General features: G+C 34.1%; 1 protein-coding gene across 1 annotated transcript in view; it reads left to right on the top strand.

The window, feature by feature from the left end:
* LOC149578801 (uncharacterized) overlaps positions 1–19,288 on the top strand; it is a 120,553-nt gene that overhangs the window by 39,628 nt on the left and 61,637 nt on the right. Inside the window, exon 3 of the mRNA XM_089831680.1 lies at positions 10,937–10,993. Coding sequence (XP_089687806.1) covers positions 10,937–10,993 — 57 coding nt within the window. The remainder of the gene's footprint in view (positions 1–10,936; positions 10,994–19,288) is intronic.

The raw sequence follows: 19,288 nt of genomic DNA on the forward strand, positions 1-19,288 counted from the left end.
AATGTAAGGCTTCCAAGCTAAGGACATGACATATCATAGGGTTAGTGGACTTTCACCATGAGTTTGTAGGAGTATGTAGGTGATAAATGCTACGGGCTACCTTCTTTTTTAAGGTTTAGGTAGACTCTCATCAATGGTATGCAAGTCATAGATGCTAGGATCTACCTATCTCGGGAATTCACTATTGATGTTGGGTGTATAAGAAGGAATATGTGTGCCTTGTGTTTTTTTTTGTGCGGTACGATTGTCAAGGTTTTGATTGTTAAATCAATCTTGGTGATTCATAGTATAAGCACTAGTCTTGTGTTTGGGGTAATGTAATGATCCATTCTAGACCATTTTTATTTTTTGACAATTCGTTTGATATTAAAATGTTTATGACTACCCCTTTTATGATAATATCTCTCTTTATATTATTTCAAGGAAAGGTCGCGTCTTTCCATTCTTTAATCTCTTAATATTATTAATATTGATACTATTATATTTGTAAAATTTATATATTGTAATATTGTTATATTTTATTATATTGATTTTGTTAATATTTTCATATTTATATATTGTTGCAAAAATATCAATATACATAATAGATTATATTTTACTTTAATGTTAATTTTTATTAAATAATCATATTGTTATATATCATAATATTATTATAATAAATATATTATCCTAATATATTGATCTTATTTTATGTATAATAGTGGTAATCCTTAATTACCTTTTATTCTGTTTTTATTTATAATATATTTGATCATCATTATTATTTATTTGTGTTTTATATATTTATTATTAAATTTTAGTTCAAAATAGGGACATGACAGTTTGTCTTTCCCCAAAATGCTTGTCCTCAAGCAATCAATATAAATGGCTTCTCTTGCACTATCTTGATAATGATCTACAAATATTTGCACATGGAACACTTGGGAATATAAAGTAATGTATGAAAACATAAGATATATGATAAGCATATTCATGGATGCATGTAGACATAAGGCATACACAAGGTAGAAATGTTAATGCATGAATACATGAGGTAGACATGAAGCAAGCACATGAATGCATTAAGACATGGAGCAAACACAAAATAGACACATGAATTCATGAAGACACGAAGTAGACAAAATGTAGACATATAATACATGCATTCTTTATTTATTTCTTAATTATGAGAAATTCCTTTCCTTTCTCTAGTGCTGAAGTCATTCTTAGATGGTAGGATTACTGTGCAAAGTTTGCCTGAAAGACACTACATGCAGCATCCCTCAAGGCCTAACCCTAGTATTGGGATAATTTGCCATGTGCCCGAAATTACTCCGCCTTTCCCTTCCACAAACTCCCTAAGATACCTTAGTACGAAGTTAAAGATGGATTTTTCACGTTTGAACGATATAGTTTAATTTCAATAATAAGGTAGATCCCTTTTTTGGACCTTGATTTGTTCTAGAATTCCACTTTTAAGGTTTGAATCATACTTGACAATTTGTATTTGTAATGTTTTAATAGATATTTGTTATATGGACTTCATGAAATTCCTAATGCTATAAGGTATCTTGATTGCACTTCTTTGATTTTATGATGCTGCAAATAGGCTTGTAAATCTTATCAACGACTACATGTATTGCACATTGTTACACTTATGTTCTTGTTGATGATGACAAAAGTAGTATGGATGCTTGTCTCATCATCATAGCTAGTAGTTAACCAGAAAAAAAGATAGGAGTGTATGACATGCATTGATGTTCCTATTCTTGGCTGGGATGTACATAAGGGCTTATATGTTAGCGAGTCAGGTAAAGGGAGAAGATGCTTGTAGTAGGATTGCTACCATTTTTTTCCTGCCAGCTAATCAATATGTGTATCTATGTGATATATGGATAAGTCGGTCCCTATATGGATTGCGTGGATTAAGGATTTCTATTTTTGCATGTAATTTAGAAAGGGATACACAGGTAGGGCCATACTCAAATGAACCATTGCAGATTAGTTTGGGTCTAGGGATTTATCCTATTATTTGAGCTTATTTTGTTTAGAGCAAGATTGTATTATTGTGCTATAGAGCTACAACACTTGCCATTGTTTGGTATGGTTTAAGAAAGAAAAACAATTGGTTGTAATCAAGGGTTGTTATTACAATGCTTAGATTATTCAATTCAAAGAAATGTTCATTGAGGGTAGTAGGTGTTGGTTCCCAAAACTGCAGATTGGAAATCCAAGAGCTTGCTAATTCTCCAACAGGATTCCGCAATCAGCTCTGGCCAACGAACGAGAATCACCTTGATTCTCTTGCACTTTAGGCTCCGCTATGCCCAGGCTGGTAGACCTTCACCTCAAACGCTGACTTCTTGGTTCAAGGCTTTTCTATAGTGAATTTAAGCTTTGGAGTTCTCTGACTGGCAAGGCCTTTGAACTTGATTAATATGGAGTTATGTGATAGTTTGAAATGAATGTTTTGTATAAGGTTTTTAACAATGGATTTGAGGTTTGTAAGAAGGAAGTTATAGATTTTCTGACTTAAAATATAAATCCAATACTTCAATGATAAAAAGACCAGTGCTTTAGCTTATTCGGGCAAAAGAGTCAACTACAATGAAGATTATCAAGTGCAACTTTATAAAGTTCTATGCACTTGAACTGTAAACAATTTAATAATCAAGATGCAAAAAATGAAATATATATACGCAATTCTAAACTAGTCTAGATTGCACTTTCACTCCTAAGGTTGGGGAGACGGATTGGACACAGATTCAAAAATAATTAAATGTTTCACAATATCTGTGATGACAGAGTTTAAAATGCCATAGATGACCTTGTCCACTTATCTGACACAAATTGTTTACAAAATCTAAAGATGATTATAAAGGACGAATCAAGTGCAGTTTAAATCTCCATGCCTTTAATAAAAATAAACAAAGGACATTTTTTTAATATATATTTTTTGATAAGCAAGAGGCCAAAGCCATATATTAACAATGGAAGTTTTTTTACAACCCAACTCGAGAGGCATTGATAAGACAGAGTTGGGTTATAATCCTTCAATTTCGCCAATGTAACGTCTATCCACTAATAATAGTGGCAAAACACTTACTGAAAATAATTTAGCAACCACTCTACCAAATTCTACCTAAGAAGCTTATCCCAAACACAAGAGTCAACTTCTTGTTTAACCTGAAAGACCACAACAAAACAAACCCAACAAACAAATTAAAACTGCAACCATTCTTGTTAAGTCAGAAAATTTGGAAACCATTAGTTATTAATAAAGGAGATAGCCAAGACATCCATAGTAGATAAACATAGTTAACACAGAGAACATAGTTTCAATATTAAAACTGAAATAATCCATAATTCCTAAACTAGCTCCAAGCTTTACACGTAGAAGTACCAAGGTTTTATATTCAAAAAACAATATGTTACAGGCTTTCATTTTAACAGAACAAGAAGGCTCGGTTCCTTCAATCTGCTTGCATGTGGACTGAAGATGGGGGGTCATCTACCTCCGGGGCTTCCTCGGCAATTTCAGTGGGAATTGGAAACTCTAAGCATTCTAGACAGACTTCATTCTCATTCTCCCATGCTCCCACTCTATCCTCCGCATATTCTTCCAGCCAGTTAATCGATGTTGCCCTCTTTACATGCAAAAAATACATGAGAAAACATACATTTTTGAGCATTATGGGATACCACTCTATCACTCTTGCTTGATCATAGGAGGAAAGAACTGGGAATAGGGGAACCAATTGTCTACCATGTTGGGGAAGATCGTAATGACATGGTCTGTAGTTTAGGAGATCTTCCCTTAAGTTGGCTAGGACCTTCTCCAAATTTCCTAAAAACTTGGGTTTAAACAGTCTTCTCATCATTCTGTTCAAGCTTCCTCTATCAATATTAGTCATATTGGCCATTGCTAAGAACATAGCCGGTATATCACCCAATACCTGATACCAGTCCGAATTCACAATGAATTCTTTCCCTAAAACCCTAAAAGCCGCACAGATTACTAGAAAATGAGTGTTAAGGAGAACCTCCTTGAGAAGAATACTTGAGATAGGTGTATCAAAATGTGATTTGAGAGGCTGGGCCTTTCAACTTTATCGTAGTATCCATCTAAAGGACGGTTTTTTCTCTACTAAGGCATCATCTTTAAATATTATGTCATGTCCCTTCAGACCTTAGATGACAATTGGAGATCTTTTAACCGAAAAGAATCATGAGACTAGTCGATTCATTGCTTAGCCTATTACCGTCGAAGGGATATCAAGGGCGAAGAGCACACAAATGTACTGAGGTGGGGGGGGGGGGGGGGGGGGGGGGCGCGCGTGTGTGAATCAGTATATTAACAACTTTGCCAATTTAAAACTTCTTATTCAAACAATTGCTTTAATAACTTTAAATGCTGAAACCAATAATTATGCACATGAACACACTAACACAATGTTTACATGGAAACCCAATGTGGGAGAAAACCATGGCAAAATAATTGCTTTTATATATATCTTTGATCTTTTTACAAAATTGTAGGCTCCAACCTACAAGAGGCTCCAACCTCGTTTTTACGAGCACCAACCCGCTGGAAGCTACAACTCCCACAGTTTTCAGGCTTCAACCCACTGGAAGCACCTACTTCCACTTCTGATGTTAAATCTGAAACTCCACCTTTGTTTTTGTTGCTTTTACAACTGGTGATGGAACTATGTAATTTCTTTTGCCTTTGAAGTCAGCCAATCCTTTTTCAGTTGATATATAATTTTTAGACTCACACTTATTTACAAATTCTGATTAAATATATATCAGATTGAGAATATCTGAATATATATTTCATCTCTGCTTTTCTCTCCACCAAGCTGCTCAAGCTGTTTTTTTAAATTCTCAAATGTCATCTCTTATTGATATATGATATTGTGACTTTTCATAGAGTCATGTCTCTTTTAAATAAACTAAATATTTATTATTTTTCTTTTTAAACATAATCCATTAAACATAATACTTTATTGTTTTGGTTATATCTTTAATAGATACTATAGGTTCTATTGCCGATCATTTCTGGAAACCAGACGACTTGTGATTGAATCATTTAATTATGGTGCCTCACACAGGTTTGTTCAAATACCTTTTTGTTCACAACCTGGATATTCCAATGACTGCAAATATTTCTCCAGGCGTCGTCGGTTACTTGCAATTTTGTCAGACTCTATTAGTGTGGAGACTTTTGATGGCATCCCGATGACTTCTACGATCTTGTCTATTGTGGCTTCCTGAATTTGTCTCTTCTCCAATAAATATATAAAAAATGACATCCTTCTTAGCAGGCTCCTCTAATACTTATCGCTTGTCTTCAATCGCTGACAAGGCACTGTTGCACAATATTTATCGGGCTTTCTGTACAACACAGAATCTTTGTCTGAACCAATATGAAGCTTATTTCTGATTTTGCTTATTGTTTGTACATTCCAAAAAGAACTTCATCACTAATGAATATATTTCACAACCTTGTCTGCAATATGTATCGTTTGCATCAAGTTTTAAAGGAATTGGGCAATAAATCTGAAATATATATATCATTGCTGCAATAGATAATTCTTTTAAACTTCATCACTTTGTTGCCATCTGTCCAAACATGACTATTGTCTCTGGACATGGAAAATTTTCAAAGTGAAAATACACTATCTTTCTTGTTGCTTCAATTTATGCACACATAGAATGTCCTGTACATACATAAATCAGTGTTAAGTCTCCAGATCTTGAGATACTTCATTAAGTGTCTTATTACTGATGCCTTTGTTTACCCTGCTTATTGTCTTTGCTGCATCTATAGGATTAGATAGTATCAAGTCTGAATTAGAAATAACCCTGCTGCATATTGCTTCATTATTGGATCGATTTATAATGATTCATGTATTCAACTCTCAGTGGCTCATCCTGAATGGTTTTAATTCAATCTTTAATGTATTCAAAGTTCAAACCGAACTTCTCTTGATGCCATGTTCATTGATATTTCTGTTGCTTGCTCATCCAGACCGCTGCCACTGTTTAGTAATCAGTCAATGTTTTTACTTGCCGCTAACTGTAAGAAACAATATGCAAATTTTCTGTTCCTCTGCTCCCCACACAATAAGATTTGATACTTGTATATTCTGCGAATAGAGATGCACATTCTCAATCCCACTATATAGATCATATTGTTTCAGAACAATTTAACTTTATCTTTGCACCAGCACTCATAATATCTTCACAACCTTTTCTATAGTGTCAACATAAATCTTTGACTTGAAGAGGAAGATTCCAATCTATATATAATCTTCTCTGTTATCCATCTTATGAAAGCTAGTGATTACTGATTTATAATATTGTTAATGTATATCTTGGTATTAACATGATGATCTTCTATACAGATTCGTTGGTTCTGGATGTGTTTAAAGGACAACTCAGTGACCTTTTTACCCTGGTGTATTCCTCTCTATTCTGAATGTGATCCGAATGGCTCTTACCATTCCAATTTCCAAGCGTATGCTGATGTGGATTATTATCTCACATGGCTCCCTCCAATATGCTGACCTGTCTCCTAACATATGTGGTAGACACGTGTCTAATATGCATGAACAGTGCTCTATCTGTATACAACAGAAAACTTCTGAAAGGCCCGAGTCATCCATCGACAAAGGGTCACTCCTTATTTCTGACCATCTCTGCTGTTCTTAATTTTTATTTGCCACACCTGTTAATACTCCAACTGTATGCCAATGCTCCCGTGCTGCCATAACTATGGTCCATGTATGTTGCCACTGCATTTTAGATTCCCATTTCTGTGTAACAAAATGACCCCCATTCTCCTGTAGATGATGTGTGCATATATGTTTCAATGATAATGGCTTTCATGTCATTGTGACTTAAGATTAGCTGCTGGTGCTGCTTGAATAACATAACCACCGCTGTCTGCTACCTTCAACATGCTGTGGATAGATAGGTGTCATACACTCTCTGATGTATTTTCCATATATATCAGTTATAGGATCATATTGCTACAAGGAGAGTTGTCTATAACAGGGACTGTTACAGAAGTTTGATATAAGTCTAAAATATTCCATTAAGGGTGTCATCCACGCTGTTTGAGGTGCTCGTCAACTGGAGCTTGGTATTGCTGAAAGAAGTCATCTTTGATATAGTCTCTGCTTATGCTATTTAGTTGTACATCATCGATATATGTTTGAGAACACAAACCATTTTCATAGTGTCAACATAAAACTTTGACTTGGAAGGGATGATTCCAATCTTTCTATGTTTATATAAATCTGTTTGCTGTATATGATCAGTTTGTTCCAACTGCACTATCTCTCAAACCATTGTATTGTCCTTCTTGTTATTAATGGATTGCTGCTGTTTGTCTATTCATTCTTTCTTTAATTCTTTGTGAACCACTTACAACTGCCCTGCTTATGACTTTTAATGCTTTGAAACATATTGTTTGAATATAAGTAGTGGGTAAGGTCTAAGGATTCTCTCCTTTGTCATGGTGCTTGGAACTCTAAAATTTGCCAAAATTTAGAGTTCCATCAGTAGGTACCTATATTAGCAACTTAATCTCAAGTCACTTTGATGAGATAAATTTCAAGGCTGTTTTTTAGTTTCTGTATTATTATTTTTTAGCTTTTATATAAAGAGATATGGCACTGAGAACTATGATTTTGTACCCTCTTTTTTGTTGTTTTTAAACAAACAGCTAGAATAGCAATTGTGTGGGACAATAGACATTGTTTCATGGTAATTACTGATACATGTTGCTTCTTATTTTTATGGAAGATAGTACTTGCAAAACATGTGTTGCTTGAAATTTTGTTGTTTAATTTTAGAGGTTCTTTAAGATCAAATGCTGCCTATTCATGAGACAAACAATTGAGAGTTTTAGAGTTTTGGGACTGCCACATCAAACTTTCGTTTTCTAGATTTGATGGTTTTAAGGAGTATAAAAATGTTTTATCGTTCTCTTTCATCTGTAGCGCAGGATGTTACAAGATTCAAGAAGAGTTGGCAGACTAACGGATTTCCGGATGATTGATTGATTAATAGAGGAACAAATGTGTTCCTTATAAAGAATTACAAGGACGTTGTTTCTAAAAGAAACAACGTAGACTGAAGACGGAATTAGAAACAAAACTAGAGACAGGATAGGAAACATTCCTATCTGGACTGAAGAAAAAAGAGACGGGATAGGAAACATTCCTATCTAGACTGAAAGACGGACTACAGACAAGTAGTTGACTATTATAGAAAGTATAAGATATTATCTTAATACCCTCCCTTAATGGTCAACGTATGGATGTCGGAACATTCTGTGATAACTGAGACCCTCCCTAGATCTACAAAATGTTGAAACCAAGAAGCTTTGCCAGAAGAGTGCTATGACTCAAAATAAGTTGCAATTACAAAACTTCGTTTTTGTGGAAAAAACGGTAAAACCCAGAATCTCACACAACCTTGCGTATTGCAGACAACTTGAAATGATTTTTGAGGAGAAAATCAACAAACCCAGAATCTCACACAACTTTGCGTATTACAGACAACTTGAAATGATTTTTGAGGAGAAAATCAACAAACCCAGAATCTCACACAACCTTGCGTATTACAGACAACTTGAAATGATTTTTGAGGAGAAAATCAACAAACCAAAAAAAACAGAAACAGATTCAGAAGGCGAAAAATGCAGCTTCGCCTTGATCAGGAAGCTCGACAACTTGTGTTGTTGTTTCATGCAGCTCCTTCAGATATTTCCAGATTTTTGCAGCTGACTTGCCGGAAGGAATCTGCGGTAGCTGATCATCGATAACAGAGAGCTTGAGAAGCATAATAGCCTCTCGATTGCGATCATCAAACTTGTCCTGTTCTGCTTGGTCGGAGGTCGGAGGAGACTTTGTGCCTAGAACAAGTTCATCCAAACGACGATATTCGAAGATGACGATGATGCGCTGCTTCCAGGTTCCATAATTGCGACCATTGAATTTGGAATTATGTTCGAGTAGAATATTTGTCAGAGATGCCATGGCACGTTTTTCAATGAAAACTGTGAAAATCTGTGAAGGCACGTTCTTTGAGGCAAAAATATGGAAGACCCAGAAGAATCAGAGAATGACCCAAAAGAGAGATCGAAAAACGTAGAAGGAATCTGCTGTAGTTTTTTGAATCCGCTGGCTCGAAAATCGAGGCACAAAAATTGAGGCACCCAGAAAAAATGGACGACAACCCAGTTGAGCTCTTGAAAAACCCGCCAAGAATCTGCAAACAAAATATTTTTTCGACCCCAAAAATTAGGGTTTCAAAAAAAAACGGCCCTAGCTAAAAAAAGCTTGAAAAAACTTCAGATTTCTTGATAAAAAATGGCAGATTTTTCTTCAAGGATCGATGTGCATGGACGAATGGGGCTAGAGTGTGCTGAACAAACACAGGTAGACCCAAGTTCGGGAATTTCTCTAGGTCGAAAACCCTAAGCGGGTTTTAGAGAAATTCAACAGAAATAATTTTGAAAAAATTTAAACAAATAATTTCACGAAGAAATTATAAATTTTTTCGAAAAAATTTAAGTAATAGCTTTGATACCATGTTACAAGATTCAAGAAGAGTTGGCAGATTAACGGATTTCCGGATGATTGATTGATTAACAGAGGAACAAATGTGTTCCTTATAAAGAATTACAAGGACGTTGTTTCTAAAAGAAACAACGTAGACTGAAGACAGAATTAGAAACAAAACTAGAGACAGGATAGGAAACATTCCTATCTGGATTGAAGAAAAAAGAGACGGGATAGGAAACATTCCTATCTAGACTGAAAGACGAACTACAGACAAGTAGTTGACTATTATAGAAAGTATAAGATATTATCTTAATACAGGACAGGTCTTAAAGAATGACACTTTTCTATTCCTGAGTCACTGATTGTTGTAACTGGCTTTATTTGTACTATCGAGAAGATGACAATAATGTTTGCAATTATAAGAAGCTCATAGTGTTAGGTTCAAATTTCAAAACATGATATGGATTAAGTAGAAGCTTCTGTTCTGTCAATTAATATTATTAACAACGTGGGTTTATAATAAGATATTATGTATAGTATTTTCTGTTTTTATTATATCTTCGTCTAGATAATTTTTCAGAGATTAAGTCCTTTTTTTGGCTTTCTGCATGAAATATTATTTCCAAGACTTTTCAATATATGCAGTATGGCTATGGCTTCTAAATTTATGGACATTGCTGACAGATTCGTCTGCCCTTGATTTTGACAGCATTTTTTTTGTTTTTATTGGTAGTCGTTGTCATGGCATGACAAAGCACAATCAATAGAGTATCTAGTGGATTGCCATTAATATTAAAAATCACTTGACATCCTTTAGGTCTATTTCTTGCTTACACAACATAATAGACTGCATGTGTGGATGATTCTCTTAATGGGAATGGTCTACACATTAGAGTTTTAGAGTTCACTGTGTTTATTAGTTCATAAGATACTTTCTGTGTCAAATGCTTGTTAATAACGATAAGATTGAGAAATATGAGAAAGTTGCCATTAGGACTTGTTGGCACTTTGAGGAAATCTTAGGACTTTAAATACTGTGAAATTTCTGTTGATAATGATTTGTAAATGCATTGGTAGCCCTGTTTTTGAATCCTCTCAGAGATCCTTCATCTAGGTTTTTCTCTCTCAAAATCCATATGGAGAATCTTTATATTCTTATGTGATTATTTTTTTAATGAAATGACATGTTTGGTCATTGCTATCTTACTCTGGAAGTTGATGTGCTAATAATAAGTTTGTCTGTGTAATGGTCTATTAATATTTGTCTTGCTTCACTTCATTTTAGTAATTGCACAGCATCTAGCAGATGTGAAAGATGGATTCATAGTTAATTTCCTTATTCTGATTTGATGTTCATTTTTTTGGTAATTGCATAGGTCCACAATATGGACTTCAACACCAACAGTTTATGAAAAAGGCATCATTTGTTTCAGGTAATTTTGCAAGCAATTGGAATTACATGTTGGAATTGACATTATGTCATGAAAGAAAAAGATGTTTGAAGCAATTAACCATTAGAAAGATTTGTAGCACTTTATGGGGATGCAATTAATGTTTGATAACTGTACTTTGTTGACTTTATTTATCATATAATGACCTATAGAAATCCTTATTTGAATACATTGAGCTCAATTTTGTTCTAGCTTCCTTGCATGTTAACTTTTGATTATAATCACGAGCATTGAAATAATCATAGTTTACTATTTAGTAATTTAGGTGATGTAATGAGTTCATATTGCATGGATTTTTCCCACGCTGGTTTACCTTATGAGTCACTTTTTCTGATCCTTTATGTTGGCATTTTAATGAGAAGATTGAAATCATATTTTATTTCAAAACTTTGCTTTTGGGAAGGTTACCTCTAGACATGTGCAATGCTTATTCTGTATTCATGCGTGTAAGCGTATATGCAGCAAATTTTCATGCATTGTGCTCTTTTTTGCATGTTATTACTTTTATTTGTTACTGTTTGTAGGCAAGTTCCTACCAAGTGGTATCAAAGCACTTTCCAAGCTTGTGTTCTGCAATGATAACAACAATTTAGTTTATTATTGTAAGTACTTACTATATGATCTCACTTTACCTTACAGGGTCTTAGTGGTTAGACGGTGATGGAGAGATGGGATACTAAATATTTTGCCACATTTGTTTTCTTGCAAAAGTATTTTAGGTTTGAATGCCTCAACATGACAAATTTGTAAGACTCACAACCAGTTTACATCACAGACTCTGTCAATGTGATGTTTTCATGGAATCTCTCAATGTGACAAGTTAGTAAGGTTTACAACCAGCCTTTTGTCCCAGATTCTCTCAACATGATTTCCAACTCCCATGAGAGAATCTCTCAACATAATGACATCTTGGACTCTCTCTACATGATGGTCACTATGAATCTCATAAGTGAAAGAGTTATTAGGTTGACCTTATAACTATTATTAATTTCACATGAATAAGAACTCATAATCAACATTGAAAATCACAGTTGAAACTCTTTTCCAACAAGAGTCTCAAATTCTATAATACCAAAATATTATCAATATGTATATAAAAACTCCCTCTTAATAGAAATAACTTTGATCACCATAAGAAGATAGCAAATGAAACCTCCCTCTGAAGTTGAAAGTATCTTTCTCATTTAATGAAGATTTGTAATATCAACTTGATCCCATGACTGCAATTTCCCATTTTATACTTAGCATATAATATCTCATCATCTTGGTGCATGTCGACAAATAGAGAGATTAACAAAAATTAACCTATTATAAGGAAATATCTATAGATCAATGCTGAGAATCATACACTATTCTCAATAACAACGATAAATTTTCAGGAATAACAAAACTTATCTCATGATTATCTTTTCAGGTTTTGATCATGAGAAACTACTTGGCTCATTTCAAGTGTAATTGCTAAAATTTCCACCATTGGATGCTTGCCAACGCTAGATTTGTATCTTTTTCCTAAGAAACGTGTATTGTATTTAGCGCTATCAAATGAAGTATCAAGCAAATCATAGGTAATTGATAGTGGATCATCTTGACACGTTACAGGATACAAAAAAGTACTAGACTCAATATCAGAAGAAGTTAATAACGAAGTTACCATAGGTGATAATTCCACTCATTCTGTCAAAGGAATTGGGAACTGCACCTTGAAATTGAAGTCGGGTGTTTCTCTTCATCTCAAAAGAGTACTCTATGTACTAGGATTCAAGAGGAATCTAATCTTTGTTACAACACTTGAAGATGATGGACATAAGGCTGCATTCATGGACGGTAAAGTAATGACCTGGTCTAAGAACTCTTCATTTAAGAAATCAAAGTTGATTGGTCAAAGAAAGGGATACTTGTATGAATTAAATATAGAACCTATTCAAGCCTTAATTCATGAAGCTGCTGATATAAACAAAATGTGGCATAGAAGGTTAGGACATTTAAACTTCAAAGCCTTATCGACTATGGAAAAGATGGTTATTGATTTACCTAAGTTGAATAAAGATCATTTGAGCATATGCAAAGGATGCGCTCTAGGTAAGAACGCCAAAAGTCCATTTCAAGATAGCACTAGCAAAGTTAAAATTATTTTAGAATTAGTCCACTTAGATTTATGTGGACCTATGTTTGTTCCTTCTCTTGGAGGATTCTGGCACTCTATACTTTTTATAGATGATTTCTCTAGGAAAACATGGTTTACTTCTTAAAACATAAAAAATCAAAAGAAATCCTTAAGAGATTTAAAGAATTCAAATCCTTAACTGAAAACCTATTAGGACACAAAATTAAAGCTCTTAGGTCTGATAATGGAGGGGAATATACTTCAGATTTGTTTAAAGATTTTTGTAAAGAAGCAGGAATTAAGAGGGAGTATACTGTTCCTTATAATCCACAACAAAACGGGGTAGCACAAAGGAAGAATAGAACAATTATAAAAGCAACACGAGCTATGATATTTGATCAAAATTTAGAATATTATCTTTAGGTAGAATCCTCATGTACTGCTGTCTATATTCAAAATAGAAGTCCTCACTCCACCTTAGAGATAAAACTCTTGAAGAAGTCTCTTCTAAGGTTAAACCAAATATAAGTCATCTTAGGATATTTGGGTGCTCAGTAAACATACATGTTCCAAAAGAAAAGAGAACTAAGTTAGAACCCTCATACATGTTCCAAAAGAAAAGAGAACTAAGTTAGAACCCTCTGGGAGGAAAGGTATTTTTGTCGGGTATAGTGAAACATCTAAAGCATATAGAGTTTACATACTTGGTCAGAAAAACATTGACCTTAGTAGGGATGTAATATTTGAAGAAGATTTAGCATTCAAAAGAGCCCTAAGTTCTGAAGATCCTACACATATACCTAATTCTGAAGAAAATCATGAAATTGAGTTTCAGAGAGAGAACATTGAAGAAATTGAAGATGAAATTCAAAATCTCAATCTTGAGGAAACTCAAAATCTTAAGAAAAGAACATTTTAGGCCTCTAAAACTATAGAAGAAGCACAAGACTTCTTTGCACCAGAAGGAACCATTAGAGAAAGCAAAAGACTCTAAAGATTCTCTAGCTATGCTGCAAATACGAGTGATTTATCTAAATCAAAACCAACCAATGTTTTAGATGCTATTAAACATACAGCTTGGAAGGATGCTATGACAGAAGGATACCAATCCATTATTAAGAATGATGTTTGGAAAATTGTTCCAAGGCCTGAAGGAAAATCTGTTGTTTCTTCTAAGTGGATATTTAAAATCAAGCATGCTGCTGACAATAGCATTGAAAAATATAAAGCTAAATTCATAGCCAGAGGATTTTCTCAGGAGGCAATTGATTATGAAGAAACCTTTGCTCCAGTAACCAGATACATCTCTGTAAGAGTAGTCTTAGCTATTGCAACATCAAAGGGATGGAAAGTACATTAGATGGATGTGAAAACAACATTTCTGAATGGAAAGATTACAGAAAAGGTATATTTGGAACAACCGAAAGGATTTGAAACTCATAATCCTAAAATCTTTGTTTATAGAATCAGGAAAGCTCTCTATGGGCTTAAACAGACTCCTAGGGCATGGTATGAAAGAATCGATAAATATCTCACCAATTTAGGATTCTCTAAGAATGAAGCTGATCCAAATCTCTATTATAAAAGGAATAAAGATATGATAATTTGGTTACTATATGTTGATGATTTGCTAATAATAGGTGATGATCATCTTATAGATCAATGCAAGAAAGATCTAATCAAAGAATTTGATATGAAAGATTTAAGACTCCTTCATTACTTCCTAGGATTGAAAGTATGACAAAACTTTGATAACATCATACTTAATCAAGGAAAGTATACACTAGACATCTTGAAGAGATTTGGAATGTGGAACTGCAAACCTATGTCTTCTCCAATGGAGACTAATCTACACAAACCTCTTTATAGACAAATGATTGGGTCTCTTATGTACTTGGTAAATACAAGACTTGATATTTTCTATGCTGTTAATGCCTTAAGTTAGTTTATGTGTGAGCCAAAGGAGATTCATTTGGTTGCAGTTAAACACATTATGAGATACTACAAGGCACTCTTAACCTTGGGCTCGAGTATGAGAAAGTTGACTTGGACTTACATGGATTCACAGATTCAGATTGGGCTGGAAGTGTTACTGTTAGGAAAAGCATTTTAGGATGCTATTTTAGTCTAGGCTCAGGAATGATATCATGGATATGCAAAAAACAGGCATCAGTAGGATAGACTTCCACAGAGGTTGAATACATTGCAGCTGCAATGGCTTCTCGGGAAGCAATTTGGCTTAGAAAGTTATTTGTGGGATTATTTGGTCAACCCATGAATCTCACAATTATTCACTGTGATAATCAGAGTTCCATCAAGCTTTTTGTGAATCCAGTTTTCCATGATAGATCCAAGCATATTGAAATTCCTTACCATTATGTAAGAGATATGGTAGACATGAAAACTGTCAAGTGAGAATACATTTGCATTGTAGTTTAGACAACAGATATTCTTACCAAACCTCTCTCTTGAGTGAAGATAGATCACTTCAGAAAAGGACTTGGTATGGTTGAATTATAACACATTTGTATTCTTTAATTATTAATGAAATAATTGTGTTAAAATTATTATTGTCAGGCTATTGACTGTTATGGGCTTCACCATTTGTATTCATTATCTATGACGTGACGATCTCTGAGATAATGGACACTTGTATAAAAGATATTGTGAGAGATGACAATCTCTGAGATAATGTACTGAATAATAGAGAACTGCTGTCAGATTTGGATGCATTCAAGATCACATTGTGATATAGACATTTCTATGCCTATGAGTCACAAATTGGATAAAGGAAGAATTTAAACATTCTCCGGATTTTATCCTGTGTACTGGTAGATCTTAACTCAGGATCATATTGTGATATAGGCCTGCTAGTACCTATGAGTCACAACTTGGATAAAGGAAGAATTTAATCACTCTCCGGATTTTATCCTATATATTGCATTCCATACAATACTGTTATCACAAGTATAAGGGATAAGTCATATCATAGGTATGGTAATATGACATAGTATCATGTGTTCAATGATACCACATGCTTAGAAGATTTAGATAGATATAGAGTATCAATCTATGCTTATTCATCTTAATTGATGGTGCTAGATATTTTATCTCTTAGTATGATAATCAAGTTAAGAGGGAGTGTTAATTTTATGTGAGGTAACTCTAATATCATACTGATTTGAATTTGCAGATCGAATAGATCCAATATATGCATGAAATCCTTGATTGAACAGGCCTATATAATTGTTTATTGTCTTCATTGTGATCGACATCTCCTTGAGGAGCTTTTGTTAAAATCTAATTGCATAAACTTGGTTAGTTTAATTACTAACTAATGATCATCCACAAGAGACGTTGATTTCATGAAAACAATAAATTTAGGGCCGACTTAGAGAGGGACAAGTCCTTTCTAAGGACATAGAAAGGACATGCCCCTTGGTTGTTATATATATATGGGGTGTGAATGTGGATAAAGTACACACATCAAATACAAGTCTACTCCGTTAGCATTTACTACCTTATATGATTTATAACAGAGATAAATATTTTATTTGCAGAACTATACATCATAGCAAGAACACTTAATATACAGTCTGGTATATTTATAGACCATCTTCAACAAGAGTAAAGGCATTATATCAGTTTTGGTTGATCAGAATTTGCAGAAAACTTGTTACCTTTGATTGAAAACATTCACTGTTTCCTCTTCTCAGCGTGTTTGTTTTCTTTGCCAAGTTTCATATCGTCTTCCACAACGTGTATCTAAGACAGCTAAGCAATCATTATTATTATTGCCATGTGTGTCTTCTGCTCAAATTTTTTTCGGGCATCTCTATTATGTGATCATTTTGAAGTGTCTTTTTGATATAGAGAATGTTCGAGATGTTTTGCTAAGGCCATGCCTATCAAATCCCATAATCTCTGATCAGTTTCATATTGCCTGATGTCATTGTCGCTCCCCCCTTTCGGCAACTACAGAGAAGCAACCGAGAGACCTTCCAATCTTACAACCACAACCACTTAAAAAATATCCCTATGAAATTTCTTCCTCTCTCAACTCTAAAATCAAAATATTAGTTGTATCATTCATTTTTTACGCTGAAGGTACGCCAAATTTGAGATGAACGACTTCAATTTTCGATCGATGGTTGATAAATCATGAAAATTCTGCACGACTATTAAACTCATCGCAGCCATCAATCATTCATATTATTTTCCTTCGCGTAATAGACACAAACCTTAGGAAATCAGGAGGTGATAGTTATCAAGCTATGAATAAATGTTTGGCCGAGAATAAAAGAATTTGTTGCCTCCGTTAGATAATAATGCCTTATTACTCCACATAGAATATACGAACCAAGAAGGGATGAAAAAATATGTTTGATGAACAAGAGTCCGATAAGAATATTGTTTGAAATCACCAAATGTGTCAAGGTGAAGTCAAGATGACACCATAATTTATAAAGACATAAGTTTAAATTCCACGACATAGGCCGAGTCAACAAAAATGAAAGAAATAAGACGATAGTTACAATAACGAACGAACTCACCAATATCGGTCATTGTCTTTGAACAAGTCCATGATGATGTTCCAGACTTTGCTGAGAAAACTATGGCACTGGCATGCAAGAATAAGTTACATTGATTTCGTTCCCACTAAAACCAATATGCATATACGATAAGGAATCCTTTCAAATGATTGTAGGTCCTTTTTAAATTGACTGCATAAATCATCGAGAAGTTCCATTGGTAGGAGCACATGACTTGAGGGCACGTTCATCATTTTTCACAAGGATTGGATTGGCTTGTCACAACATATTACTGCAACTAGAACCAAACAATTTGGGCAACTAGAGTACAACATGCAATTTATTTAGGCACCACAGATTTACATACATTTCCCTTTGCAGAGTCTCACGATTTTGATTTGCATAGCAAATTGAACAGACAAACATGCAACTTGGTTTTCCCTTGACATTTGATGTCTCTTAGGTTAGGGTCCCATGAGGGGGCTCAAGCTTCTATTTTAAAGGATTCAGAGGTCTCATGAAGAAAACATAAAATTGCTACAGGATAAATTAGAATCTTGCTCAAGAAAATAGGAGCCCCTACCTTTTAGGGTCACATTTTTTAACAGAAAGAAAAAGGTGGGGCTGAAACTTTTCTCGCCAGCTTAGGGAAATTCTTTACCATGTGTCAAATATCTACAAATTTAGATATGTTGAAAAATTCTAAATAGATATATCTAAAAAATCTAAATAAGATATATCCACATAATAATAGTTTTATGTGATGTTATTAGATATAGAAAATCGACGAGACCACTAGATTCCTTAATTTTTGGAGCTTAAACTTTTAAGTTGATTTGCATGAGAAATTCATGGGACTGCTAGGTTTAACATATTCGTATAAATTCTTTGCAACACCCACTGAGAATTTTTAGAATGCTCCCCTCCATGGGACCCCACCCTTCGAGAAAAAAAATCTGGCTCTTATACCATGTTGACCATTGGCCCAAAAATTAAAGTAAACAACAATAAGACATCTAAAATAGATACAAGAGAGACGAAATTACCATTGGAAAACCCTTTCAAAATTGAATGGAAAAACCTAGCCACACAACAAAATATCACTTTATTGATAATAAAATTCAAGTGTACAATGTTCATCGCTTGATGCAATATTTATAACAAATAGAGAGACTCTTCACATTACAACCAAAGGTCTCTTCAATTTCTCAAAACATGAATTCGTTTTTCAAATACACAACTCTTAGTATTTCCATGCTTCAACACATCTCGTATGACAAATCTCTTTTTATTTAATATTACTATTTTATCATAAATGTTCTCTTCAGCTGAAGGTGACCATAACGATAATAACACCCATATTTCTAGAGATAAAGATCTCTATTGCAGCTATAATCTCCAACATTTCCTACCCTGTCAAAACTCTATGATAGAGGAAGAAACAAATCACAATTCTAGCAGCACAAAGGAGCTAACAAAAGCTTACTCAAAATTAAATCCTAAAATAAGGAGCCTATCTTTTAGGGATTACTATGAAGCAAAAAGATTAGAAGTTCCTAGAAGAGAAAATGAACAAACTAATAAGAACTTGAAACACAAAGCAAGCAAAGTCACTATTTCAAATTTTAATGGATTTGGCCG

The sequence above is a fragment of the Cupressus sempervirens genome, chromosome 1 (genome assembly GCF_028749045.1).
Source record: "Cupressus sempervirens isolate cs-2001-9-10 chromosome 1, ASM2874904v1, whole genome shotgun sequence".
Lineage (NCBI taxonomy): Eukaryota > Viridiplantae > Streptophyta > Pinopsida > Cupressales > Cupressaceae > Cupressus > Cupressus sempervirens.